The sequence below is a fragment of the Pithys albifrons genome, chromosome 20 (genome assembly GCF_047495875.1).
Source record: "Pithys albifrons albifrons isolate INPA30051 chromosome 20, PitAlb_v1, whole genome shotgun sequence".
In the NCBI taxonomy this organism is placed as follows: domain Eukaryota; kingdom Metazoa; phylum Chordata; class Aves; order Passeriformes; family Thamnophilidae; genus Pithys; species Pithys albifrons.
The window spans coordinates 8,287,862-8,313,718 of NC_092477.1; the positions used below are offsets into that span (position 1 = coordinate 8,287,862).

Sequence of the window (25,857 nt, forward strand, 5' to 3'; positions counted from 1 at the left end):
AGGTGTTAAGAGTCGTGGAGCCATAGAATCGTTGGCTTATCAAGGTTGGAAGAGACTTTAAGATCATCAAGTCCAGTTGTCAGCACTACCACTATAACCCCTAAAGCAACATCACCCAGCACCAAATCCAGACACCTCTTAACGACCTATTTCTGGCCACCCTAATGGTGAAGGTTTTTTTCTTAATATCTAATCTAAATTTCTTCTGTCTCTGTTTAAGGTTTCCTTGTCAGGGCATCCACCCCTGATTGATACAGGACACAGGCTGAGGGACAGTCACCCAAGGCTGAGCTCAGGGGCAAACGTGTCTGTGGTCTGGCAGAAACACTTCTCCCCTTTTCTGAAAAAATGTAAGATCTGAGCTTGTTCCTCCTCACCCTGGAGCTGCCAATCCTGAGCTGACAGGACACCCTGGCCCTCAGCACCACCAGTGCCCACAAACCACCCACAAGGATCTCAGAAGGAAAAATGTCACTTTTAATAACTTAAAAACACGTTTACTCTTTTCAAAGTTACAAATCTTCACAAGTACCCACATTGCACCTCCAGGAAAGACAAGGTGCAGCTGTGGCACCTCTGGCCTCTGCACCAGCTATACATTTTAAATATAAAGCTCCCAAGAGCTTTACATTTACAAATCAAACAGCACTGATGCTTTTAAAGGATCTCTTTAAGTACTTTTTGAGAGGGTGAAAAAAATCTATAAAAGCACAATTATTTTCTCACTAAAAAATGTTAACCATGAAAGCTCATTTTCCATTATAAAACTTCATTTATAAGAACAGTTATATACAAGGTTGCACTGCCCAAAGAGTTCACAATCACCTGCAAACTGATTCACTACAAGATCACACAGGAAAAACTTTGTAGGTAACATCAGAATGTGAAGGTCATGACTCTTCCCAACATCCATCGCAGGTCACTGACACAAAATCCTTTATTAGCAGAAAATCCAAATAACTCCAAAGGCTTCAGTCCACATTCATCAGTATCGTCTATTCATCTTCTTGAACTTCTCATAGTGATAATCATCTGTGGCCTTTTCATTGAGGGGACGTTTGCGATTTGGAGGAGACCCTTCAAAAGAAAGAGACAGAGATATTATTTTCCTTGTCCTTTCACAGGAGACAGTTTCTTAACCCCACCAGTTCCCTTATACAGCCCCCTGTTATGTGAGGTTATTGCTTCAGCTGTCCCTGCTTCCCAGCCTTGCATCCTTTGCTATTCCAGCTTCCACCAAACCCTTGTTGGAGCTTTGGAAACCCACTTAAGCTGTGACCTTTACCACTTCACCTCTGAGCATCTCTAAATACATCCTCCATCCAGAGGGGCTTCAGTAGTGGTACATCAAGTGCAACAGTCAGCTCTCCTGGACTTGGATTGCTCCATTTCCCTGCTACCTCAGGGCATCCAGAGGAGGTAAAAAGAGCCAGGTTGTTTCTCTGTGCGAGACCCCTGAAGGGTTTCAGTGTATCTCCTCACGACCTTTCTGATTCCGAACTTACGCTCAGGTTCTGGTCTCTCCGTATCCCCCACTCTCAGGGGACGGGGCTTTGGCTCCTCTTTGTTCCTTCTCACTGGTGCATTCAGCTCCTCATGATAAACTGAAAGAGTGAAAACATCGGGTAAGGAATATTATCTGGAGTGCTCTTATCCAGACAGACAAATTTCTAATGGCATCTGTTACAAGTGATCTTTAGCAGAAACAGCAGCTTAGAACAACCATTGTTGGACCCGGTTTCTGTGAATGATCAATACAGGCAAGATGAGGTACAGCAAATTTCAGCAACACTATTTCACTAGAAGTGGCCCAAACACTCTTCACTTCCTTCAGAACACACCAAGTTGACCCCCAACCACCCCTGAAAGCATGGAAGGACACAGCAGAAGGCTGCCCTTCCTCCAGATGGCTGTGGTATGAAAGGCTCTCATGCAAATTAATTCCTGTCTCCTGTCTAGTAAGGTCTGTGTTTGCTCGGCCACCTGCCTGCTCTGGCAGCCTACAAAATAGACCCTCCCCACTACTACAAATCACCATTTATCAAGGCAGACAGGGCAGGCATTTCCAGCCCAGGCTCAAGGCACAACTTAAAGAAAACACCTTGAAATTTATGAGTCAGTGTCAGCTGGGAGTTCAGAAAGTCCAGCTGTGAGACTGAGCAATGTGAGTCCCTCTCCTTGCTGACAGGAAGAAGAAAAAGACCAGGCCCATATGAGCATCCCAGGAAAAGCAATGTGACAGCTGCTTGTGCCAATACATGGGCTAATCCCTCCTGCATCAGACTCTGTCCCAGCTGGGTCAGGAGAACTACACAAGACTTACATCTGTTGTGCTGGACATAATTAACAGCCATGTTGGTGGGAACAAAGGAAGTTTCGCTGTCTTTCTTTTTGTTCTGCTGCTCTGCCAGCAGCTTGGCCTTGGCCTCTTCAGTTGAGATGATGTTTTTGATTTTTGCACTAAAAGAAAGAAAAACATACTGATAGTTAGAAAGAGTAGCAGCCATGGAAGTGCTAAGTGGGTTTGGGGGGTAGTAACAGCACTGCCATGGTATTTGATGTGTTTTTTTGAGGGAGGAGGTGTCGCTATAGAAACAAAAGGGAAGCTCCCATCTGTGTGTGTGCTTTAAGTGCAGGGCACAAATGGGTCCTCCAGAAAGCTGTCAGATTCAGGTCACAAAAATTAAGAGCCTTTTCCCACAGGTCACACAATGGAGCTGTCGTTGTGTAGGATGGGCTGTGCCAGTTATCACACTAACCCAAAACAAGGCTCAATCCCACCCAGAGCCAAACTGGGGCTGTGCAATCCAGCCATAGCACTGCAACCAACAGTTGCTCATCCTGGAAATTCTGGCCATAACCCACAGATCTGTGAAGCACATACTCAATTCCCAGGTCCACTTCGGGAATGCCGCTCAGCATCTGGTTGGACAGCATCTCCTCAGTCTTCTTGGCAGAGGAGACACGGATGTTCTCTGGAAGCTCATACAGAGAGTCCTCAGCATTCTTTAACTTCACCTTCTGCTCCTCATTCTCCACAATTCCCTTTCTCTTCTTCAGCTCAGTCTCAATGTACTTCATCCTAAATAGCAGCACAGGAGGGACACACAGCACTTAATTCTGTTCCTGTGCTCTGTCCCAGCCCTGCTGAGCACAGCTGCACCCCTGTCCTGAAAGCTGGGACAGAGGAAAGACTGATTTCTCCAAAAGAACTCAGCTAACATCAACAGCAAGAATTAATTGTCCAAGAAACAATCAGATTCTCCAAGATCTTTCACAGCTACCAGGGAAGACTCCCACTGGTATTTAATGCCAAGCTGACTGGTTGGCACCTCCCAACTTCGTCTATGAAAAGGCCTTCTCAAGTCTGGCATGAAGGAATTGGAAGGGCAAGGGAAAGTTTCAGTGAGAACTGGGAAGATACTCTGGGACTACTCAGAATCCAAGACAGAAAAAACCAAATAGTGAGGGGCCACCCAGCCCTCATGATTCAACATCAGAGACACAGCACAACTCACATGTCAGCATCTTCATCCCGCCTGTTGGTTTCTGCTGAGAAGGAAGTTCCCAAGTTCAGATCTTCCTCTTCATTAATCCTAAGTGGAAAGCACAAGGTTTACAGGTTTTGCTGGGGTTCTTTTGTTTGTTCCTGGATTTTTTTTGGGAAGTATGTGTGGTGGTTTTTTAAAACTAATTTAACAACTTAGGGTAAAAGTAGCTGGCCAAAAGTTTATATTAAACTTCCAAAGTGACACAATGTCTGGTTAGTTCACTACCAGCTGCCATTTAGTACTAGTCCAGAGAGAGATTTTCAGAGCTCACATGCACCCACCTGTCCTTGCCTCTTTCCTTCAACTTCTTCATGTCCACCATTCCCCCAGATTTGATCTTAAATGGATCATCCTGTAAAACAAGGAACAAGAAAGCCTGAAGCTTCCCTCTAGTTTAATGCTAGTCTTCAAAATCTGGATCAAAGCACAGAAAACATTTAGGAATTGAGTTGTGACATCGGTCCTACCCAAGGCCAGACTCACACAGTCACTGGCTGGACTGCACCCCTGTTTTCACACTATCACATCTTAGCCCTGAGGTGATGGAAATGTCCAGCACTTACCACAAGTGTTGCTTCTTCTTGCAACTTCTCTCCCACAAGCAGAGCTACAGCACTGGTCAGGCAGATATAGACAGAAAATGGAATTCAGTGGAAGGAAACATATCACCAACAATACTGCATTGCCTTATCCTTAAGTCTCCCCCCGTTTTCCATCCTCAGGCTTTAACATAGAAACTCCTCTATCAAGAACATGGTTTTGGCAATATCTGACACTTAATGGTTTGTACTGGAAGGAGGCAGATTACAAGAGAGAAATTCCCTGTTACATCACACCCTTGGACAAAACACAACTTCCCATCCCCAGTGCCACATCCCTTACCTCACCCCATTGGGTCGCTTCCTGAGGCTCTGAACTTCTTTGGCTTCCTCAAGTTTCAACCTGAATAAAAAAAACATCTGACTTAGTACTTGATGCTTTGGCTTTAACTAATTAATTTGACTTTCTGCAGTTAACATGAAATTTTCTAGTCAGACTTTGCTCTAAACCTCTGCATAGCACCATCCACTTTTGAGGTTACAGGTTAAATAGGTATTTTCTATTTATTTATGCAACTCCATGTATTTAAACAATCAAAAAACAACCCCACAAACAACTGAGGCACCTGTTTGATCTGTTCCTTCCAGATGCCTTCCCTCAGCTGGGGAAGAAAGCACACAGAAAGGCTTTAAGAAAAAGGCATTTGGGAAGAACAAGCCAAGACGCAACAGTGCATGAGTGACTCTGAAGAAAGCTAATGGTAAAATGAAATCCCAAGTGTGTCTCTAAGCTGACAGGCATCCTTAACTTCTGCAGATACTCAGACTTGCCCTAATTACTCACCTTTCAATAGCCACCACGAACTGTGCATCATCATATATATTTCAGAAATAAAAAACACCAAGATCTTGTTTGGGATTAAAGAATCTGAGAACAGAAGGGACGCTCTGTGGGTGCCCATTTCGAAGAGGATGCTGAGTGCAGGATGATGGGTTGCAGGTGCCAGGCAGGGGCAGAGGGTGCTTGGGGGTCAGGTGCCTGCGGTGTTTCCAAGCACAGCTCCCGGGGCTGGCCGGCTCCAAACTCCCTCCTCTCCTGGCCAGACCACCCACAGAGTGGGAGAGGAGAGGGACGAGACACCCCTGGGGATGGAGCTGCCACCCTGGAGGGGCCGGAGATGATGGGACACAACGACACGTCCATGTAACGGTGTGACGCGATGCTGTGACGCAACGACCACAGTGGTGCCACACAATATGACGTGGACGTGACCTCTACCAGCACAGCCGTACGCGACGATATAACGATATGACAACACCACACGGTGTGGTGACGCGCCCGGACGCAGCACTGCTGCACTAAGGCAGGCCCTGGGTCCGGCCGGGCTCCCTGCCGGCTCCCGACCCACCTGACCTCCTCGGCGAGCTGCTCGTCCTCCTCCTCCTCGTCCTCGTCCTCCCTCCGCCGGCGGAAGGACTTCTTGGCCGGCATCGCTGCGGCCTCCGCGCCGCGACACGGCCGCCACCCGCCTCTCCCCCTGCCGCCGCCGCGGCGCGCCGCGATGACGCCGCAGCAGCGCGACGAAGCCGGGTGGCACCGCCCCCCTGCCAGCACCGTGTCTGGGCAGGAGTCGCCCGGGAGCCCCCGGTGCCCTCCCGGGAGCGGGGCCGGGAGCCCGCCGTGCCCTCCCTGTCTTTTCCGAGGAGCTCCCGTGTAAGGCACGGGGGTCGTTCGCAGAGCTGGTGGCCCGGTGCACGTCAGGGGACGCCGCGGAGAGAAGGCGCCCCGGGGAGCGTTGGCCCCGCACCCGAGTTAACAGCCCGGCCCGTGCAGCTCGTCCAGCCCGGCTGCTCCCCGCTCACCGAGCGGCTGAACGAGGGGCCGAACCCGGACCGCCCGGGACCGGGGGAACCGCCGGGAGCGGCCCCGGGGCCCGCAGGGGCAGCGCCGCCGCCTCCCCGGCCCGGCCCGTCCCCGCCCCGGCGCGGCCCCCGCTCCTCCCCCGGCCTGCCCGGCCCCGCTGCTGCTCCGCTGGCTCCCCGAGCTTCCCGGCGGCCCAGCCAGGCCCGGGGGCGCCCCGAGCATCCCGCAGGTGAGCGAGGGCCGCGGGCGGGGCTGTGCGGGGCAGCGCGGCCGGGCCGTGCCCGGGATGATGCAGCAGCAGCGACCGCGGAGCTCCGGGATCTCCGGCTTTGTGCCACCCCCAGGGCTGGTGCCTTCCCCGGGATCCCCGGCTTTGTGCCACCCCCAGGGCTGGTGCCTTCCCCGGGATCCCCGGCTTTGTGCCACCCCCAGGGCTGGTGCCTTCCCCGGGATCTCCGGCTTTGTGCCACCCCCAGGGCTGGTGCCTTCCCCGGGATCCCCGGCTTTGTGCCACCCCCAGGGCTGGTGCCTTCCCCGGGATCCCCGGCTTTGTGCCACCCCCAGGGCTGGTGCCTTCCCCGGGATCCCCGGCTTTGTGCCACCCCCAGGTGGTGCCTTCCCCGCGGCCACCCTTTGGGGGTTCTGTAGCGTCTGCCAGGAGAGGGTTTGTGCCCTGGGGCTCCGCTGAGCTGGAGGAGCGGCATAGCGGGGATTAGAGGAGTTCCCGGAGGTGCTTTTCGCCTAAAAGGTGCATTTCCAGGTGTTTCGTTGTGTTGTGAACTGCTGTGATAAATCAGTGTTCAAACCTGCTGTCCTTTGCCTGCTCTGTATGAACCTCCTGGCTTTCCTGTGCCTGATGGGTGCGAACGTGCAGCAGCGATCAGAAGCACCTGCGTTCTGATTCTGCCTTGTCAGGAGGGCAGTTCAGTAATTATTTCTTTCTTCAGTATCTCAAGCATAAAATGTCGCTGAGAACAACTGCCGATAGTCTGTTCTCCTGGTAGGTTATGCAAGACCGGACCTGGTAGTTGTTTTGTGCATGAGCAGTGCAAAGATTTCTTTTTTATTTGTGCTCTGCAGGCTGTGAGTCTGCACGGATCAGAAACTCCTGAGAGCTGGTTCTGGCTTTGGTACAAACCCACCCAGTTGTTTGGAGCTAAAAAACCCCAAACCCAAGAAAACGTGTTCCTGTAGAAGGCAGAGACGCTGCGTTTGGCAGCAGTTTAAGCTACTGAAAAAAAGTAGGTTGCAGTTAGGGTGGAATTGTTCTGACATGTTCGTGTACTGTTCTTCCACGGTGGTGCTTGAGAAAGACGGGCTGAAGGGTTTGTTTTAGGGCAGCTTCTCTTCCCATCATAGGCAGTACGTTTTGACAAGCACAGTTCAGGTCTCTGGTGGTGCTTTCATGAAATTCCTGGTTTCCTGAGCAGCGTTAGAGCTGTGTGTGCCAGCTAAACCTCGTAGGGCAGAGTCGTGGGAAGGCAGAGGTTGAATAGTCACAACTCAAACGTTTTTCTGGCGTGTGCTGTCAGGGCTGAGAAGTGAAAATGAGGTTTTCCTTGTTTCCGTAAAAAAGGGCAGCCCTGCGTGGGAAGATCAGCACCCTCGTGCTGGAAAGATTAAAGGTGTGGGTTTAATTTTGAGGAGAGGGTTGTCCCACCCAGTGCACTGAAACCATCCACATCCACAAGAATTAACACCGTGTGCTCCAGAACTGTTCCCAGTTTGCTGGTGAAGATAAGGGATCTGAAATTAATTTTAAACCAGTATTTTGTTCATTAGATTTCCTGGGAAACATCTGGGAAAGAGATAAGCAATCAAGGAAGCTGAAATAACAAATGTGGCAATGGTACTTTTTTTTTTCTTTATAATTGGACCAGCTGATGCATTTGGGAAAATGAGGTCGGGTTTGATGAAGGGAGTCAGAGCCTGAAATGTCCCAGTTTTATGTGTTAGTCAAAGCTACTGTGCTCTTGTCACTTGTCTTTTAAATCAACATGTGTTACGTGGTGCTGTTTTCCTTCTCTGTGAGGCTGCATGAAATCGCTCCATTGTTTGTTAAGCATCTCTTTGCAGGTTACTGAGATCCAGGTCAGCACCACTGTGGTGTTTTCTACCATGCACATGTGATTTCTTCCTCCTCCAGTTTTGCTTTGCTCCTCCTGTCAGTTCATTGAGTTCTAAAGAGTGCTGGGAAAACATTGTAAAATTATCCTTGAGGTTTGTCTTCTGCCAAGGCGAGGTGCTAGGCAAGCTTTTCCACTCCCAAGATAAGTGTTGCTGATATGGCTTCTTTCTGTATCTTTTTTCTTTTCTCCCCACCGTCAGTGATTCTTTCAAATGGGAATTCTTTCAAATGTCCTCAAAATTTGAAAAAAACCCAAAACAGTGTAGCAGCCATGGAGTCATTAACATCAAGTTCATCAGATTTTTCCACTTCTTTTCTTGCAGTGATATGGGCTTTTCATATCTGCTTCATTTCCAGCCAGCAGTAATATCTTGGTCTGTGCTATTAATATCACTTGTCTTCTTTTTCATTTTTTGAACAGCCATGAGTGAGGTTAATTAAGTTATGCTTCAGAAACACAAAGTCCTTTCATTTTTTTTATAGCTGTGTGTTACTGAGACATGTTTAAAGCCTTTTATATACCCATGGACCACCATGAAAGTGTTTGTTGTACTTATGAGCACACAGCTATGAAATCCTCTGTCCTTGTGGTACTTGGATGTATGAGCTGGGTGGAACAGTGTGTTGTGTTTTGTAGAGTCTCAGTTTTGTGGCTCATACTGTTAAAACTCTACCTATCAAATGGTAAGTTCCTCAGAGACTGAAGCCTGGTTATTGGTGTTACAGTTCATTTAAGTTCATTTCCTTCTTGCCAAGAACTAAACATATTTTAGTGTTTGATAAAGTAGTATGGCAGTGAAGTGTTAGATAAAGATCAGCACAGTTTGGGTGCAGGAAGCTCAAAGACAGCACAGGATAAATACTGATGTCTTGGGCTGCAGTGCCCTGTCACTTTTCATCTGAGTTTCATGCAAAAGAGCTAATTAGGTTTGTATCTTTGCAGCTGGAGCTGTGCCTGTGTGCTGAGCACCTCCTGCATTTCTGGAGGCACTTTCCATGACATGGATTATTAGCTTTATTTGTGCATTTCCCTCTCCTCCCCATTGCCTCGTTCACTTCCCTGTGATACCACAATGCAGCCACTCAGCAGTGGGGCCAGACTGTGCCAGCTCATGTGAATGGCTCCAGATTTAGGTTTGTTTCAATCTCTGAACCTTAAAGGTGGATATGTAACCTCTGATATGCAAGATGTGCATGTTCTCACAATCTGTGAGAGCAAAGCTGACACGTAGATAAAAGGAGCTGTCTTTTCTTGTCCTAGGAAAACACTCACTGAAGGAGAGCATTGGTGAAAATGGGGGATCCCAGAGACATCTGTCCTCACCTGGATTCCATAGGAGAGGTGACCAGGGATGATCTGCTGCTCAAATCCAAGGTGCAGGATGTTGTGGTTGTTGTTTCTTTCCCTTTTAGCTGTGTCCATGGATTTGCATGTTTGGTTTTCAAAGAAAGTGCTGCCTTGTCTCCAGAGGAGAGGCAAAAACTCTTCTTCCCACCCTGATGTACCCTGTACATGCCTCATAAAGTCATCCTTTGTGACCCCACTTGATCTATTTCTCCCCAATATTTTATCCAGTTTAAATGTGTCACTTAGCTAAAGAGTTGCAAAATGTGTATTTGCTTGGAAGTGTGGTATTAAGGAATGAAATGCTGTGAGCTGCAGGTTGGCAAGGGCTGTCTCACAGAGAAGTTTCCCACTCTTGAAGGACTCAGTTACCAACCAAGCAAACAAACCTTCTTTTGTCATGAATATGCAGGGAACTTGCCAGTCTTGTGGAGCTGTGGGACCAAACCTCTGGGCTTGTCTTCAGGTAAGAATGGCTTGTTATTTGTGTGCATGATGTGGTGGGACTTCACTTCAATAACACTTAGACTGAAAAAAAAAAGAAGCAAAGAGGGAGTTCACAGTGGAGCTACCCACTATTTTTTGATGGATTCCAAGGAGGAGACTCCCTAGATGAAAGGGCAATGCTGTCAGAATCTGCCAAGATGTAACAATTCACTCCTTGTAAGGGATTGCCCCTGCAGATCCCAGTAGGAACAAATGAAATGCCCAGTGTTGACTGTGCTCTGCTGGCACCTGTGAAGGGGCTGCAGGGTGACACTTGGAAGACATTGCTGAGGGCAGTGAGGAGAGAGGGGATACCACAGGACATGAGGGTGGGAAGGGGCAGTTTATTTCTGCACTGGAATCCCCAGGTGTTTTGAGGCTGCTCAGATGAGCTGCCCTTTGGAGCAATGACCTTGGAATGGAGCCTATACCTGGTTCCAGGTTTTCCTTCTTAAATCACTTCTAAATTTCTATGAATTTTAAATTTCCATCTTGTTCTTCGCTCTGAATAAAAAAGCATGTTAGAAAAACTGGCAAAATAATTCTGAAGCTGCTGGTGGGACTGGAGTTGCAGACTGTTTTATGAAGGCTCTAATTTGATGTGCCCACTGTGCTTTGGCTCTTTTCCCTCTCTAGATTGGTTGTCCTTATGTTGGTTGTGGGGAGTCCTTTGCTGACCACAGCACACTTCATGCACAGGTGAGCTTTCCTCTGTCATCCACATTTAGACAGAACAGAGTTGGATTTTCTCCATTCCTTATTCTGGTAGTCCTGTGCTTCACCTTGTGCCAGCCATCAGAGGAGATCCATTATCTCATCTTTTCAATTTCCAGGCCAAAAAGCACAACCTGACGGTGAATCTGACCACGTTCCGCGTGTGGTGCTACGCCTGTGAGAGGGAGGTGTTCCTGGAGCAGAGACTGGCAGCTCACCCACCCTGCCCCCCAGCCAAGGTCACTGAACCGGTGGGTCTGGGGCACACAGGGCCAGGCTTGGAAGCTTGGCAGGGGTTTTGTTTGCCTGGTGTAAAATTAGCCAAGTGGGTCCTGCTGCTGTGCAGGTTTTGTTGCCATAGGAATTCTTTCAGTGCAAGTAGCCAGAGGAACAGTAGTCCTGCCTTGTAGGGGCTCCCAGCAAAAAGACTTCCAGATGACTGGGGGGTGGGAACTAGATGGTCATTAAGGTCCCTTCCAACCCAAACCATTCTATGGTTCTGTGACTTGAATATCCATTCTGATTTTATTTTAACCTTTCCTTGCCTCTTCCATGGGGCATCTGCATCTGGGAGGAACCACTGTAGCTGTGCCATCTTCATTTTCAATGCATGGCCCATGGGAGTTTAGCTGTCAGACCAGAAACACATGTATTGGGACACTGCTGCTCATTCCTGATGCCTCTTATCATGTGTGCTGGAAGCAGTAATGGTACCATTTCCACTCCCTCCTGGCATTAGTGAGAATGGTAGACAGTGCAACTGGTTCTTCTCTTTCCAGAGTGCTTTCCTTAAAAGGCTGGCTCCATTTCTGTGTAAGATAATATCTCTCCCAGCTCATCATTCATTTCTCTCACTGATACTTATTTCTGTGTCTTTAATCTAGGATTCTTCTTTGCCTGCTCACCCTCTGAAAGCTGTCCCAATTGCAGTGGCTGATGAAGGCGAATCTGAATCAGAGGATGATGATTTGAAACCAAGAGGTGATTTTGCATTGCCTCGGGGAAAGGGCTGGGAGGGCAACTCTGCAACATGGGAGCAAACTGTGGAGACTGCCTAGAAAGGCCTGGATTCCTGCTTCTTTGGGGAGCAGTATAGAAAGCAGCATGTCTGGAAAGTGATTCATCCCTTGTCTTGTTTGTGCTTTAGGCCTTACTGGAATGAAAAATCTTGGGAACTCCTGCTACATGAATGCAGCACTTCAGGCTCTCTCTAACTGGTAGGCGTTACAGCCTTCAGTGGCATCTTTACTAAACTTCACTAAATACCAAAAGTGTCACCTCTGGTCTGAAACCTTCATGGGTCTTGCAGAGGGATAAGCCAGGCTAAGGGCAGAAACAATTAGTGTTTGTTTAGGGCAGCAGAAGTGTTAGGGTAGGAAATTACTTGAAGTAAAACTCATCATTTCTGTGGCAACAGAAAGTATGTATCCTGTGGAAAGCCATGTCACATCTCTTTATTTTCCCCAGTTATATCATTCTAACAACCCAAATCCTAAAATATTCTCCACCCACCCTGCTGAGGACTAATTCCAGGATCTCTTCTCTATACTGGGAACAGGTTCAGATCAGCCTTTTCCATTTGTTTCAAGTCGTGTCTGCATCTGGAATCACTTCTCCCTTGGTTTGAAAACAGTACCTTGAGCATGCTTTTGATAAGGCCTGCATTTAAATTTTAATAAACCCTTGAGTTGAAGCAGAGGAGAATTTTCTGTGCACTGAATTCTTCTTTCTCTTGTAGCCCACCTCTGACACAGTTTTTCCTGGAATGTGGTGGACTGGTCCGTACGGATAAGAAACCTGCACTGTGCAAAAGTTACCAGAAGTTGGTGTCTGAGGTTTGGCACAAGAAACGGTGAGTGGACACCCCTAATCTAACCTGGCCAAATTTTATAGGTGTGTTAGTGGCATCAGCAGAGGAAATCTGATCTTAGGGGCAAGTGCATTGTCTAAGGCAGTCATTTCACAGCCTCAGTGGATGGGGATCTGAGGATTCCTTCAGGTCTGGAAGATCCCATGTCCTGCTGCTGGTGATAAAACTGGCACGTTCTTAATACTAAAATTTTTAAAAGGAAGACATTTTTTAAATACAGCTTGCCTGATGGCAGTGAAGAAAAAAATTGATGGAATAAGGGAATACTTGTGGCTATCTCCATGTATTTTTCCTGGGCTTCAGTGACCAGCACTTTATTGCTCTTGATTAGCAGAGGAATTGATGATTTGGATGGAAAAACTGATACAGAGATTTTTACTAATGGCAGTGGAAAATGCAGGTGACATTTTGCAAAATGTTTGCTACTGGTTCAAAGTTAGACCAGTTCAAAGGATAGTACAAAATTATGCAGCTCTGTTTGAATATGAAGAGGTGTGCTCTCTGCAATCAATTAAAAACCATCAAACTAGGAATTTAAATGGCATTGTATGTTTGCCTCATGTTTGTTTTTAATAAGGGATAAATAAGATACAGAACAAAAGCCAATTGTGTTTGTTTGGAAGAGGAGGCTGTAGACTTTGAAACAATATTGTGTCATTTTTATATTGGTTTGACTTACCAGCCCACCAGGATTTTGAGTTAGACATAGTGCTGCATAATCAAACCAAGTAACTAATTGCCAAGCCCTGGTCTGGAAGGAATCACTTGAGACCATTCAAAGTGTGTCCAGAGTTGTAAGTGAAATGTGCTTTGGGAAAGAGTCTCTCTGGAAGGACAGACTGAAATGGCTTCGAGGTGTTTTCTGTCTCTTGGGTGTGTATGTCATCCAGCTAATGCAGAAATCTATGCCCAGGTTTTGCAGGTGCATAATTATCTTTTGTCCTCTTTAACTAATTACCACACCCTCTGCTATGGCCCATTAGACAAACTGGCTCCAGGCCTGCTAAGCAAACTAACTTCTTTTTTCTTTTTCCATGTCTAAACAGCCCAAGTTATGTTGTTCCAAGCAGTCTGTCTCATGGAATTAAACTTGTCAACCCCATGTTCCGAGGCTACGCACAGCAGGTGGGGCCTGAAACAACCCATGCCATTATTCCAGAGATGGTGGGATTTTAATTCTTGCAGTGGTGGTGTTTGTGTTCAGGAGGGAGAGCTTGAGCTCAGGGGTCATGGCCTTTTTTTACCAATATCAGTGATCTGGTAGAGCACTGGGGTGGGATTTGGATACCTGGGTTCTGGCTAGTTCCAAATCAGTTCATTTTCTTGTGTCAGTTTGCTCACCTCTGAAATTATGATAGTCAGATCCTCTACAAAGAGCTTTGGGATCTCTTGATACCTGCTATATTAGAATTTGGTATTATTTATTCACATCAGAGCTGAGAAACCTGAGAAATCTGTACCAAAATGTCAAAGATGTGAACATTCTATATTCTTTTTTTCTGGGGAATTGCAGCAAACTATATCTTATATAATGATAGTATCCTTTTATTTCTTTGAAGTCTTCATCAGTGTAGCTCTTCTGTTTGTTCTTTAGAATAAAATGTAAACAAAAAACTATGATTAGAAAATATACAAGAGAAGTGACAGTACGTCTAAACATGATAGTGACAAGAAGTCAAAATAGGATAAAAATAATGATTCATGAAAGAACTTCTATGTCTGTCTTTGATGTGAAGTACATTGGGTTGGAAGACTCATCTCTGAAGAGATAAAATTGAAAGGAAGGCAGGGCAGGCTAAAAGCCAAACTTCATAAAATAACAGAAACATCATAATTAACTTTCTAGAGTTGTCAAAATACCAAGTTGCTTTCCAGCAGCTCCTTTGAAGCCAATGTATCAGCTCTTTTACCATGTATTATGAATGTAGGAGCTTGCACTGAGACTGTATGGCCTTGGCTTTCTGATTTCATTCCTTGTTTATTAAAGATTGTAATCTGCCCTCTCTAAGAGATGGATTACCATGAGAAGAAGTCAGTGTTCATAACATTTATTTGTGGGTGTTTGTGTGTTCTCCAGGACCTGCTGTTTTCATCAGGTTTTTCCTTGTCTCTTGCCTCTTATCAGTGGCAAACCCCTGACAAATAAACTCCTGGTTTGCAAGTTGCTCTCTGGCTTTTTAATGTCTTACAGCTGAAGATATTCAGATAAAAAAAATGAGCCTTTTATTATTTAGGAGTTAAAAACATTTCTGTAGCAGAGAGGCCTTTGGTACATGGCTGTGTCTCTCTCTGCGTTAGCAGGGTCTCTACTTGCTGCAGAGTTGGAATAGGCTGAGTGGAGCCATCCCTTTGCCCCTCTCCTTTGCCCCTTTTCTGGATGGATAGTAATGTGGAGTCACTCTTGGTTTTCAGGACACCCAAGAATTCCTGCGGTGCCTGATGGATCAGCTCCATGAAGAACTGAAGGAACCAGTTGTTGCAGAGACGAGGGATTTGGATGCCATTGACCAGGAGGACAAGCGGGAGGGCGACCGAAGCCCTTCGGAGGATGAGTTCCTGTCCTGTGACTCCAGCAGTGACAGGGGCGAGGGAGAGGGCCAGAGTCGGCCCACAGGGAGTGTGGGCAGCAGCTCCCTGGCAGAGACAGAGCTGTTGATCCAGGATGAAGCAGGGAGAGGGATCTCCGAGAAGGAGAGGATGAAGGACAGGAAGTTCTCCTGTGGCCACCGGCGCAGCAACTCGGAGCAGGTGGATGAGGATGCAGATGTTGATACTACTATGATGCAAGTTGATGGAAGAGCCTCACCTGAGATGCTGCCAGCTCCCCGTCCTGCCAGCCCCTGTAGGACACCAGGTAAACACCTGTGCCTGTCAGGATCTCTGAGAAGAGGTGTTATCATCCTGACAGGGACTGGTGTGTGGTGCAGCGGCAAACAAGACATAATGTGGCTGTTCCTTCTCTGGGTTTCAAAAGATTTTTGCATCCAGGTTTTTCTCAGTCCTGCCTTTGTGTACAGTTTCTGTAAAAAAAAAATACACTAAGTGAGCCAGAGAGGTGCTTAGCCAGGCTAAAGTGCTGTGAGCTCAGTAAAGACACAGCAGTGTACCTGCCTCTGCCAAAGCTGCAAACATTGTATTTATCCCTTTTAAGAAAAAAGGTTTTGTATTTGTATGGTGCTTTATTTGTTACACTGCCTGGGGAAATACTAGCTGTGGAAAAGGCATGGGAGAAGGTATTTGCTGCTGTTGGACTGTGGGCTTTGGGGAGAGAAAAGGGAGAGGCACAGTTTGTGCATTTCTCTGTCTCAGGGAACAGAAAAGAGCAGCACTGTGGAGTCACCTCAAGCTGAACATATCCGATCTTTCAACACTTCTTTATGTAAGAGTCTTACTCTGCCAGCTGGCACTGAAGGCAGCAATGCTGTTTGTGTGGATTAGGGCTACAGGAGCAAGCTGCAAAACCTAATTAGTCATAAGTGTGAAAAAATGGCGAGTTGTTCTTTAGGTTTGTTTAGCATGTAATTATTAGCCGTTCTGCTTATCTCTGTGCACTCTTACCCAGGCACTGAGGGAGCTGTGTGTGCACCTGTGCAAGCAGGACAGTTAACAGACAGTGTACTGTGCCTTTGGGAAAGATTCTGTGCTGGAATGCAGAGCTGGGCTGACACTGATGGAATTGGGGTTGCCTTTCATAACTGGGATTTTCACCAGTGCCCTTTTCCCTTCCTATTTTCCCAAGCAGAGCCTGACAATGACGCCTACATGCGCTGCTCCTCACGCCCCTGCAGCCCAGTCCATCATGAGATGCACTCCAAGCTCTCCAGCAGCCCTCCTCGCTCCAGTCCTGCCAGGATTGGACCTTCCTACGTACTCAAGAAAGGTAGTGCAAGGAGGGATTGCTGGGAGGCAAAGGGGGGAACATGTAGAGGAGAAGGAGGGAAGAGAGGGAATCCATTGTGATTCTTGATTAACAGATGTAACAAGTGCTGATTCCTCTGGACATCAGTGTGTTCTAAAATAGTGTTTGTCAAAGACTACAGTAAACCTGCAGGTAAAATAAGCTCTGGGCACAACAATGTTCTAATTTGTTCTTACATTGGAGCCTGAAATTATCTCCGTGTCTGCATCTGCTGTGTTTGTCATGAATAAAATGTCTCTGAAGTCCCAGGGACAAGCTCTGTCCCTTCAGGGGAGTGGGGAGATGCATAAACATTTGTCTGCCAGACTTGAATTTCATAGCACATGGGCCAGAGAACTGTAAGATGTTGTTACTGACAGAGCTTCCTGCCTCTTGGACATCTTGGGCTCACAAGAATGGAATTAAGGCTGCAGATGTCCCTGCAGTGCTGGGAGCACTGTCAGGCTGCAGAGTGGAGCCTGGCTTGTGTTGTTATCAAACTGGTCTCTTCATCCCAAAGCAAACTGCAAATCAAAATGACTCCACATTGCATAGTCTGCACACACAATGGCATGTGCTTGTACCACTGTCCCTACAGCTGTTCCATGAGGACATTCTTTCTTCAGCTGTGTCCCAGCCCCCTGGCTGAGGTCAGCACAGCCGCAGATGTGCTGGCTGGATGAAAAGCACTCTGTGTCTGTGCAAGTGTATGTGGAGAGAGGGTTTGTTGTTAAACAAAGCTTTGCATTTGGCCAGTCCCTGATGTGGAGAATCCTCTCCAGTGCAGGAAACGTGGGGAACACATGGTCAGAGGGAAAAAACCAGGACAAAGTACACAGGCAGGTGAGGGGGGAGAAGAGGTAAAGTACAAAGCTTGGAGCAAAATGTCGCAAGACTGTGGCAGGGCCAGGCTTCTAAACATGTAAGAGGATGGAAACAGGATTTCCAGTAAGACAGTTTCTGCCTCCTGGTGTTGGTTCAGTTGGCTGCCTCCGCCTTTCCCATGCCATACACAGCAGCAGAGTCCTCCCTGTCCCTTCACAACAGGCTCTGCCACCTCCCTGTCACACACGTGGGGTCTGACCATCAGGACAGTGCTTGTCTCATGTTCTTTATGTGCCTGTGTGACTCTGTGGAGACAGGACACTGAGTTACTCCATGATGGGCCCTCCTTGTCTTTCAGCCCAGATTCAGGCTTCTGGGAAGAAGAAGAAGGAACTCCGGTACCGCAGTGTGATTTCCGACATCTTCGACGGCTCCATCCTCAGCCTGGTGCAGTGCCTCACCTGTGACAGGGTGAGTCTCCTGGGCCCTGTCAGTCACACAGCACGGGCTGCCAGCTTGTAGATCCCTTCCTAAGGAATGGTGCTGCTCTTTCCAAACCCTCTGGGATGCAGAGGCCTGCTAAAATGGGGATGGGGAATGGCAGGGGAGGTGTTAGAACTTGCTGTGTGAAGGAGATGTGTTTCTCTATAGGGGTCTGTTTGCTGGTCAACATTACTGAGTTGGCCCAGCATGTCACATGCACATTAGGAAACTGAATCCAGTGCTACAAAACCCTGACAGAAGTCAGTCTGCTGACAGCAGGGAAGAATAATTAGCCAACACAAGTTGCTCCACTGCCAGCTCAGGTTTCTAGCCTAGGCATAATCCAAGCAATGATAAAAAGTGATGAAAGTCAGGTCCCAGCTCCATTACACACACAGGAAACCCAGACTTCTTCCTTTTGGATGTTTCCAGGTTTCTACAACAGTGGAGACATTCCAGGACCTGTCACTCCCAATCCCAGGGAAGGAGGACCTGGCCAAGCTGCACTCTGCCATCTACCAAAACGTGCCAGCTAAGACAGGGGCATGTGGGGACAACTATGCCTCACAAGGCTGGATTGCTTTCATCATGGAGTATATCCGGAGGTGTGTTCCCTGTGCAGGACCTCTTTTTTCTGGGGTTTGTCCTGCAGTGCTGGAAGGCAGCTGTCCCTAACCAGTGGTGTTTACACCAGAATATAGTTGGAACCATTCCTATTAGGACAGTGCTACTTCACAGGGCTTTGAGCCTTTTCATGGAAACCAATTGTTACTGTTCCTCTAGTTTTGTAACATACCTTGAGAACTCTTGTGCAGCTAGTCATCCCTCCCTTCTACCTTCAGCTCAGACTTGCCCTCCAGAGCAAATTAATTCCTGCTATAGCTTTCCAGATCATTTCCAGTTTGAGCAGTCACATTAGGAACATCAGCTGAGAGAAGTCATGCTTTCTCTGCTCCTCTGGGATGTGGGATGAGCTTAGGACCTACAGCTAGAAGGAAACCCATCACCCATTTGGGGTTTTGTACACCAAAGCATTCAGCTCTTTTATGTATAACTGTTAATCCCTTCTCCTCTGCAGGTTTGTGGTGTCCTGTATCCCTAGCTGGTTTTGGGGTCCTGTGGTGACACTGGAGGATTGCCTTGCTGCCTTTTTTGCAGCAGATGAGTTGAAGGGTGAGTTTTCTGACAGCATGGAGGAGCATTTCATATGCATTTTGAAGGTGGATTAAAGCTCCTGGAAATCCTGCCTCACTATGTCACTTAGAGACTGGCATTACCAAAAGATGGCAGCTCCGCATCTCTGAGCAGGACTCAGTCTTCTCACCTACTCAGGAATGGGAAATCTGGGTGAGAGTGTCCTCACAAGGAGCAGACATAGCTGTTGGTTGGTTGAGTGCTGTGGCTTCTTAGTGTCTTTGCTTTCTCCATCAGGTTCTGAAGCTCTGGAGGACTCAGTTTGCTGTTTGTGTGTTGTTGGTTGGCAGTTACATACTTTCCTGCTAGTTGCATTCTCTTCTTGCTTATACTTATTGAGAGGAGTTGTTTTGATCTCCTCTCACCCTGGCTTCCCCAGGAGGCTCTTAACATGGTTTCTCTGCACTTGCTGGAAGTGTAGCTGTGTCAGCCTTGTGTGCTCTGAACAAGTTCATAGTGGCTCTCTTCTCTCTGTCTGCAGGGGACAACATGTACAGCTGTGAACGGTGTAAGAAGTAAGTTTGCATTATCTGTATTGTGTTGATTTTCTGGAACTTTATTTCTCTGTGTTGTTGTCAAATATTTTGCTGTGACTTCTGCCTGGATATTTCTTCTGCTGGAATTCAGGATTTGTCTTGGATTCCAAAGTGAGTAAGACTGCTTTGCCTTTTGGCATCCTGTTGCTTCAGAGGGATCTCACAGCTCCTTTCTTTTCCTCCCTCAGGTTGCGGAATGGAGTGAAGTACTGCAAAGTCCTCCGGCTCCCAGAGGTGAGGAAAAGCACCTTGTTGTCTAGTTCTATTTTAGCAGCCCTGAGGAGATGAGGAGATCAGGGCTAGAACAAAAACAGCAGTTTGTTTTGTTGGCAAAGTCCTCTGTCTAGACCAGATAAGCCTTTCCCATTCTAAGCTGAGGAGCCAGCAGGATTCATGAATGTCAGGCAGAGAACTCCTGCAAAGATCACACACAAAGAGTGTGCTGTGTTACCTGAATACCCACAGCAACACTGTGCTATGGTGTCCTCTGTCCTTGGTCTTTCAGATTCTTTGCATCCACCTGAAACGGTTCCGACATGAGGTGATGTATTCCTTCAAGATCAACAGCCATGTCTCCTTCCCCTTGGAAGGGCTGGATCTGCGACCTTTCCTGGCCAAGGAATGTGTCTCCCAGATCACCACCTACGACCTCCTGTCAGTCATCTGTCACCACGGCACAGCAGGCAGTAAGTCCTTCTGCTGGGAGGACAACGAGTGTTCAGGACTAGCCAACACCTCTGCTGGGCTGAAGGGCAGTGTAAGACCAGCCCCCTCCATTCCCAGCCTTGTGCAGCCTGTCCCCCTTGAAAAGTGAACCAAGCAACTTCTGACAGATCCCCTGCAGCTATTTCAGCCTCACCACGGGCTTGGCTCAAGCCCTTTCCCAATGTTCAGTCTTGCTGAGAGGCTCTTCCAAGGAAGGCAAATCAGGGTGACAGTGCCAGGCTCTGCTGCTCCTGCAGAGCTTGCCTGAACAGGAAATATCTTTTTTTTTCTGTCTCTCTGTTCTCTGCCAGCAGCTAATCCTGTTTGTGCTGCTGACATTATCCCAGGCCTGCCTTCTGTCTGCACTGTGAATCCCAGCAGTGCTGTGCTCTCTGTTCCAGGTGGCCATTACATTGCCTACTGCCAGAACGTGATCAATGGCCAGTGGTACGAGTTCGATGACCAGTACGTCACCGAGGTGCACGAGACCGTGGTGCAGAATGCAGAAGCCTATGTCCTGTTCTACAGGTGAGTGAGCCCTGGCTGCAGCAGCCCCTCCCTGGCTGCAGAAGACCTAGAAATGCATTTCACGATCTGAGTTTTGAGGAATTGTTTCCTTTTCTTTCCCCTGCTTCAGGAAAAGCAGCGAAGAAGCCGTGCGAGAGCGTCAGAAGGTCGTGTCCCTGGCCAGCATGAAGGAGCACAGTTTGCTCCAGTTCTACATCTCTCGAGAGTGGCTTAATAAATTCAACACCTTTGCTGAGCCTGGGCCCATCACCAACCACACCTTTCTGTGCTCCCATGGAGGTAAGGCTGCTGGACCTGGGAGCAGCACCTCTTGGCTGTACCTTTGTTTCCTGGTGCCTGAACAAATTCAGGAAAAAGCTCCAGCTGCCATCCTGATACAGGGGATGCTGCAGTGGGATCCTCTTTGACAGAACCTCCAGCCTGCTCAGGGAGGGATGAGACAATTATCCATTGTGCTGCTGGTTGGAGGCCTAAGGGGATGTTTAGTGCTGGGAAACATCAGTTTTCAGTTCTCTGTGTTTAAAACCAAACCTGTGGAAAGCAGATAGGGCAGCATTTATCTGTTGCCCTGTCAGCAAGGCTGGCCCTCAGGGTTTGTTTGGAGAATGAGGCACGTGCTGTGGAAGGGAGCTGATACCATGTCTGACTCTCTTCTCCTGCTTCATCAGTCACGCTGGAGAGCACTTATGTTTGTAAATCTCCCACTGGAAACGAAGCACTTGATTAGAAATTGAGCCATGAATTGAGGAACCTTCACAGTTGCTGAACTCTTGACTGTCTTCTATTAGCAAAGGAAGCAGATTCTGGAATCAGAGTTTTCAGGAAGGAAATTCTGCATTTTTAATTGTGTCTATTTTAACTCTTCCCCTTTCTTTCCTTCACAGGGATCCCTCCTAATAAATACCATTACATTGATGATCTGGTGGTGATTCTGCCCCAAAACGTGTGGGAATATCTTTACAACAGGTGATTGTGGCCATTTCATTCTTTCTCCCACTTTTTGGTAGAGTCTCCTGATCTAAGCCACAATAAGCTGTATCAGTGCCTGTCCCAGAGCACTGGGTGGTCCTCACTGGTTGAGCAAAGGCAGCTCTGCCCTCAGCTGTAGATGTACCTCCTTCACCAGTGTCTGGAAAAGTATAAAAATCCACGTCTGCAGGATGCAGGGCTGGGAAGTGTTTCCATTCCGCTGCAGTTCCCCATTGCGCTCCCTCTCTCCCTGTGCTCAGGTTTGGGGGTGGCCCTGCTGTGAACCATCTGTATGTGTGCTCCATTTGCCAAGTGGAGATCGAAGCACTCGCCAAGCGCAGGAGAATCGAAATCGACACCTTCATCAAGGTTGGTATGGGAAGCATCTGGAAGCAAGGCAAAAGGGAGAGGTGGGGAATGGAGACCTGGAGAACTGCCAGTTTTCCAGAACACTCCAGCATGGGCAGGAGATTGGCCTGGGGGTTCCCCAGTGCTGGCAGCACAGGGAGGGGCAGCTGGGGCATGAAAAGGCCATGAGGACACAAAGTGTGAAACCATCCTTGTGTGTTGCCTGCTCTGGTGAGCAGGAACAGGGTGTGAGGAAGGAATTACATGGGGCTCTTTTGGAGAATGGCAAGGGTGCCTTGGAGTTAATGGAAGGGGCCCCCTGCGATCCCAAAAGTGACTTAAGTCCTTCTTGCATGTCTCTGTTCTCTGCTCTCCCAGCTGAACAAGGCTTTCCAGGCAGAGGAGTCTCCAAGTGTCATCTACTGTATCAGCATGCAGTGGTTCCGGGAGTGGGAAGCCTTTGTCAAGGGGAAGGATAATGGTAAGGACTGGAAACCAGGGAGCTCTGGCAGGGGTGAGGGGTGGAATGGAAACGAATCCATTTGCTGGATCCTGGATGAGCACTGCCCCTGACTGGGGTGATGAGGCTGAGCAGAGTGCAGACACCAAGCCCTCCTGACTGCCTGCAGGTCCCCAGAAAGAGAACCAGCTCAGGAAAGGCGCTGGATCTGGAGGCAGTGAGGAAAGCAGATGTTTTTTGACCTGTTTGTTCTCCCACAGAGCCTCCTGGACCAATTGACAACACCAAGATTGCCCTCACGAAACCTGGTGGCCATGTGCAAGTCAAGCAGGGTAAGGCTCGTGCTTCTGTCCTTTAGTGTTCCTAAAAGGTCAAGGAGACTATTTTACTGGATCTGGATGTCCATAGTGAAGCAGTTACAGAGCAAGATGGTGTTGCAGAGGATGACAGTTCTCTGCCCAACCCCTTTCTGCCCACCCTGAGTGGGCCAGTTCTCCAGTGGCAGCTCCTGCATGACCAGCTTGCTGCTGTCACTGGTTCCTGCTGCTTCCCAGCCCCTTTCACCATTCTTTGTGCTGTTGCTTGGATCCGGTGTTGCTTTGACTTGCTCTTTACTCAGCATTTGTTGTGGTGCAGCTTCTGAAGTGAAAACAGCCTCGTGTTGTGCCTGGGGAGGTTTAGATTGGATATTAGGAAAAATTTCTTCATGGAAAGGGTTGTCAAGGTTTGGAACAGGCTGTTCAGGGCAGTGATGGAGTCACCATCCCTGGAGGGATTTAGATGTGTAGATGTGGTGACTGAGGGCATGGGCTAGTGGTGGACACACTGGAGTCCTGGTGCTTCCCCACTGTGGGGGCTGCAGCTGTACAGGGTCTGGGGCTTTGGTGAGGACCACCAGTGCCTCCTTCCTGGGCTGAGCTGTGCAGGGGATGTGGCTGGGCGGGGGGACATCCTCATGTTGTGGTGCCCCAGCCTTTCCTTACTGGACAAGTGCTGTTGTCCCTTCCAGGTGCTGACTACGGGCAGATTTCTGAGGAGACGTGGATTTATTTAAGCACACTCTATGGAGGGGGCCCAGAGATTGCCATCAGACAGAACGTGGCCCAGGTCCAAGAGCTGGAGAACCACCATGGGGAGCAGAAGATCGAGGCGGAGACGCGCGCGGTGTGACCTGTGCGGGGTTGGGGCAGGGAAGGTACAGCACAGACACCTCTGTATGGGGGTGGAAGGATGGGGAGTCCTGAGGAGTCAAACCTCTTCTTGTCTGGTACTTGAAGGTGTGTGCAGCTTCCCCCAGACTCCTGGGGCAGGCAAGCTTCCTTCTCATCCTTTCACATGGCTTTGAGCACAGGGATGTGCTGGGATAGACTGGGAGAAGACTCTAACTCACCTCTGGATGAAGCCATGGTACGAGGCTGCAGCCACACCTCACAGGGTTTCCTGACCCAAGCCCTTCCCCTTTCCTTTGCTTACAAGAAACCAGCACTCCCAGCTTGTCCCCAGTGCCCCGATCTCTACTTCTTTGCAGGTTTTGCTTTTGGCACTTTTTAACCAAAATGTAGGAAGATAATGAAATGTTTCTTGTTTCCAGTGGGCAGTGTTGCCACTGGAGAAACCTGTTGTTTGAGGCTGAGAAAAGCCACAAGGCCTCCCTGAGGTTTTGTGCTGGTGGTGCACAGCTGTCACAACTTCCTAATTTTGCTCTTTATCAAGTTCTTGCAAATTCAGTTGCAACCAAGAAATTTGGAAAGAGGCTGTTCCTTTCTCCTCTCACCCCCCCAAACCTCACCTTCACGGTCCTGCAGAATTTTGTTTTCTCCTTGTGTCTGATTTCACGTGTTCAGCACATTTTCAGAGCATAGAGCTGGAAGGTGAGTCCTCCTTTCCAACACCTTCCTTTCCACTGCACTCTTCCTGCTGAAGCTTCTGGCCCTGTGGAGCTGTGGGCTGGAGCCTTTGGGTGGTACTGGGAAGGCTGGGCTGGACTGGGGCACAGCACAGCTCTGATGGCAGATTTTGGGACTCCTTATTGCTAAGCCAGTTCTCAGACTGACCCTGCCATAAGCCTGTGTGTCTCCACATCTGTCATGACAAGCAGAGGAGGTTGAAGTCTCAGGAAGGGCTCCTTTGTTCCCACAGAGCCCATTCCAGGGGGTCACCCTTGGCTGGGGAGGGGACCTGGCTAAGCAGGGCCCAGGCTGGTGAAGCAGCTTTTTAGGAATTATCTGCTTCCTGCAAACAAGCCCCCACCTGTGTGCTGAGGTCATTCCAGATGTCCTTTGTGTATACAGTGGCTCATTTAATGAAATTTGCTCCCCCATCTATTGCCACCAGTGCAGCCAAGGAGCAGCTGATGGAGGCAGAATGAAGGCACAAAAGCTATACTCCACTCTTCTCAGCAAGGCTGTTCTTTAAAAGATTTTCATTCATCTTGTCAGGCAGAAAGGCAAGAGTTAAATATTTGCTAACCTTTGAGAGAGGTTTAGCTGAGGCAGAGAAGGAAGAGGTGCCTCCCATGGCCTGAGGAACCAAGCTGTGTTTGTGTGGTGCTGGATGATTGCACAGCATCAAGTCTGGCCTTAGTGGTGCCAGACTCCACGTGGGGTTGGGACCTCCCAAGCTCCTCACCTGAAAAGGAGAAGGAGACTGCTCCTTGACTTAGAGATAGAAGGGGGTAAGACAGGAGAATTTTGAGAAGCAAAACATGGCCTTCAGGTTTCTTTTTTTTTAGATCAAATATCTGCTGCAAACAGCAGCTTCTTTAAAAATTGTCTGTAAATGGCTCAGCATATTAATTTTACAATCCTGTTTATGGGATGCTTGTATAGACTCAGCCAGGCCTGAGGGAGAGGTCAGAGAATGAGCCACTGTTGGGATTCTCATTGTTTCAAGCTGTCTTTGTTCCCCACTGCAGCAGCCCTGGGCTCTGCATGTCTGTGTTGTCCGTGTGTCCAGAGGGTGCTGTACAGACTGTAATGACACTCCTGTGCTTAAGTGTTAGACCTTGTGCTGAAAATGTGGTGCAATAAATACATGTGCATTCAACACGCTACTGCCCGGGGCCTGCCTTGCCTGTGAGGGGGACTGACAGCTCCAGGGAGCTTCAGGGGGCAAGGAAGAAAAATTTCAGAAAAAATTTAAAACTAAAATAAAATCCAAGCTTCCTGCTGCCCAGGCATCTTGTGGTGAGGGTTCTTTAGGGCAGCTACTCCAGCCACCTGCCCCTTCAGTCTGTGCTTACAGACATCCCTTCACCTTTCATTTACCCAATTTCTCCTGACCTCACCTCAGAAAGCCCAGGGGGTCTGGATGTGCTTCTGGCCATTGTTACTGCCCTGGATAGAACCTGCAAGGGAAGGGGTTCGAGTTTCATTGAGCTGTTAAGGATTCTACGAGAGTTTCTCATCCCTGTTT

The 25,857-nt window shown here is 48.3% G+C and overlaps 2 protein-coding genes across 5 annotated transcripts; one reads left to right on the top strand and one right to left on the bottom strand.

The window, feature by feature from the left end:
• Positions 1 to 456: 456 nt before the first annotated feature.
• C20H9orf78 (chromosome 20 C9orf78 homolog) lies at positions 457 to 6,066 on the bottom strand. Its single transcript, XM_071574686.1, has 9 exons — positions 5,500 to 6,066; positions 4,434 to 4,493; positions 4,115 to 4,166; positions 3,833 to 3,903; positions 3,519 to 3,596; positions 2,885 to 3,082; positions 2,324 to 2,460; positions 1,506 to 1,604; positions 457 to 1,077 (listed from the first exon to the last, which is right to left on the bottom strand). The coding sequence occupies exons 1-9, from the start codon at positions 5,580 to 5,582 to the stop codon at positions 986 to 988; spliced, it is 870 nt and encodes a 289-aa protein (XP_071430787.1). The 5' UTR covers positions 5,583 to 6,066; the 3' UTR covers positions 457 to 985.
• On the top strand, positions 5,664 to 25,488 carry USP20 (ubiquitin specific peptidase 20). Of its 4 annotated transcripts, none has more exons than XM_071574670.1 (24): positions 5,664 to 6,183; positions 9,344 to 9,457; positions 9,840 to 9,893; positions 10,550 to 10,612; positions 10,747 to 10,878; positions 11,512 to 11,608; positions 11,775 to 11,844; positions 12,366 to 12,479; positions 13,544 to 13,622; positions 14,910 to 15,351; positions 16,237 to 16,377; positions 17,579 to 17,691; positions 18,136 to 18,308; positions 18,782 to 18,876; positions 19,379 to 19,412; positions 19,622 to 19,667; positions 19,939 to 20,119; positions 20,540 to 20,666; positions 20,776 to 20,945; positions 21,551 to 21,632; positions 21,896 to 22,004; positions 22,362 to 22,464; positions 22,704 to 22,775; positions 23,453 to 25,488. In XM_071574670.1, the coding sequence occupies exons 2-24, from the start codon at positions 9,377 to 9,379 to the stop codon at positions 23,611 to 23,613; spliced, it is 2,739 nt and encodes a 912-aa protein (XP_071430771.1). In that variant the 5' UTR covers positions 5,664 to 6,183; positions 9,344 to 9,376; the 3' UTR covers positions 23,614 to 25,488. The 4 variants fall into 4 exon arrangements, with proteins under 4 accessions (XP_071430771.1, XP_071430773.1, XP_071430774.1 ...); XM_071574672.1 differs by having other exon boundaries at positions 16,240 to 16,377; XM_071574673.1 differs by having other exon boundaries at positions 10,747 to 10,866.
• Positions 25,489 to 25,857: the final 369 nt, after the last annotated feature.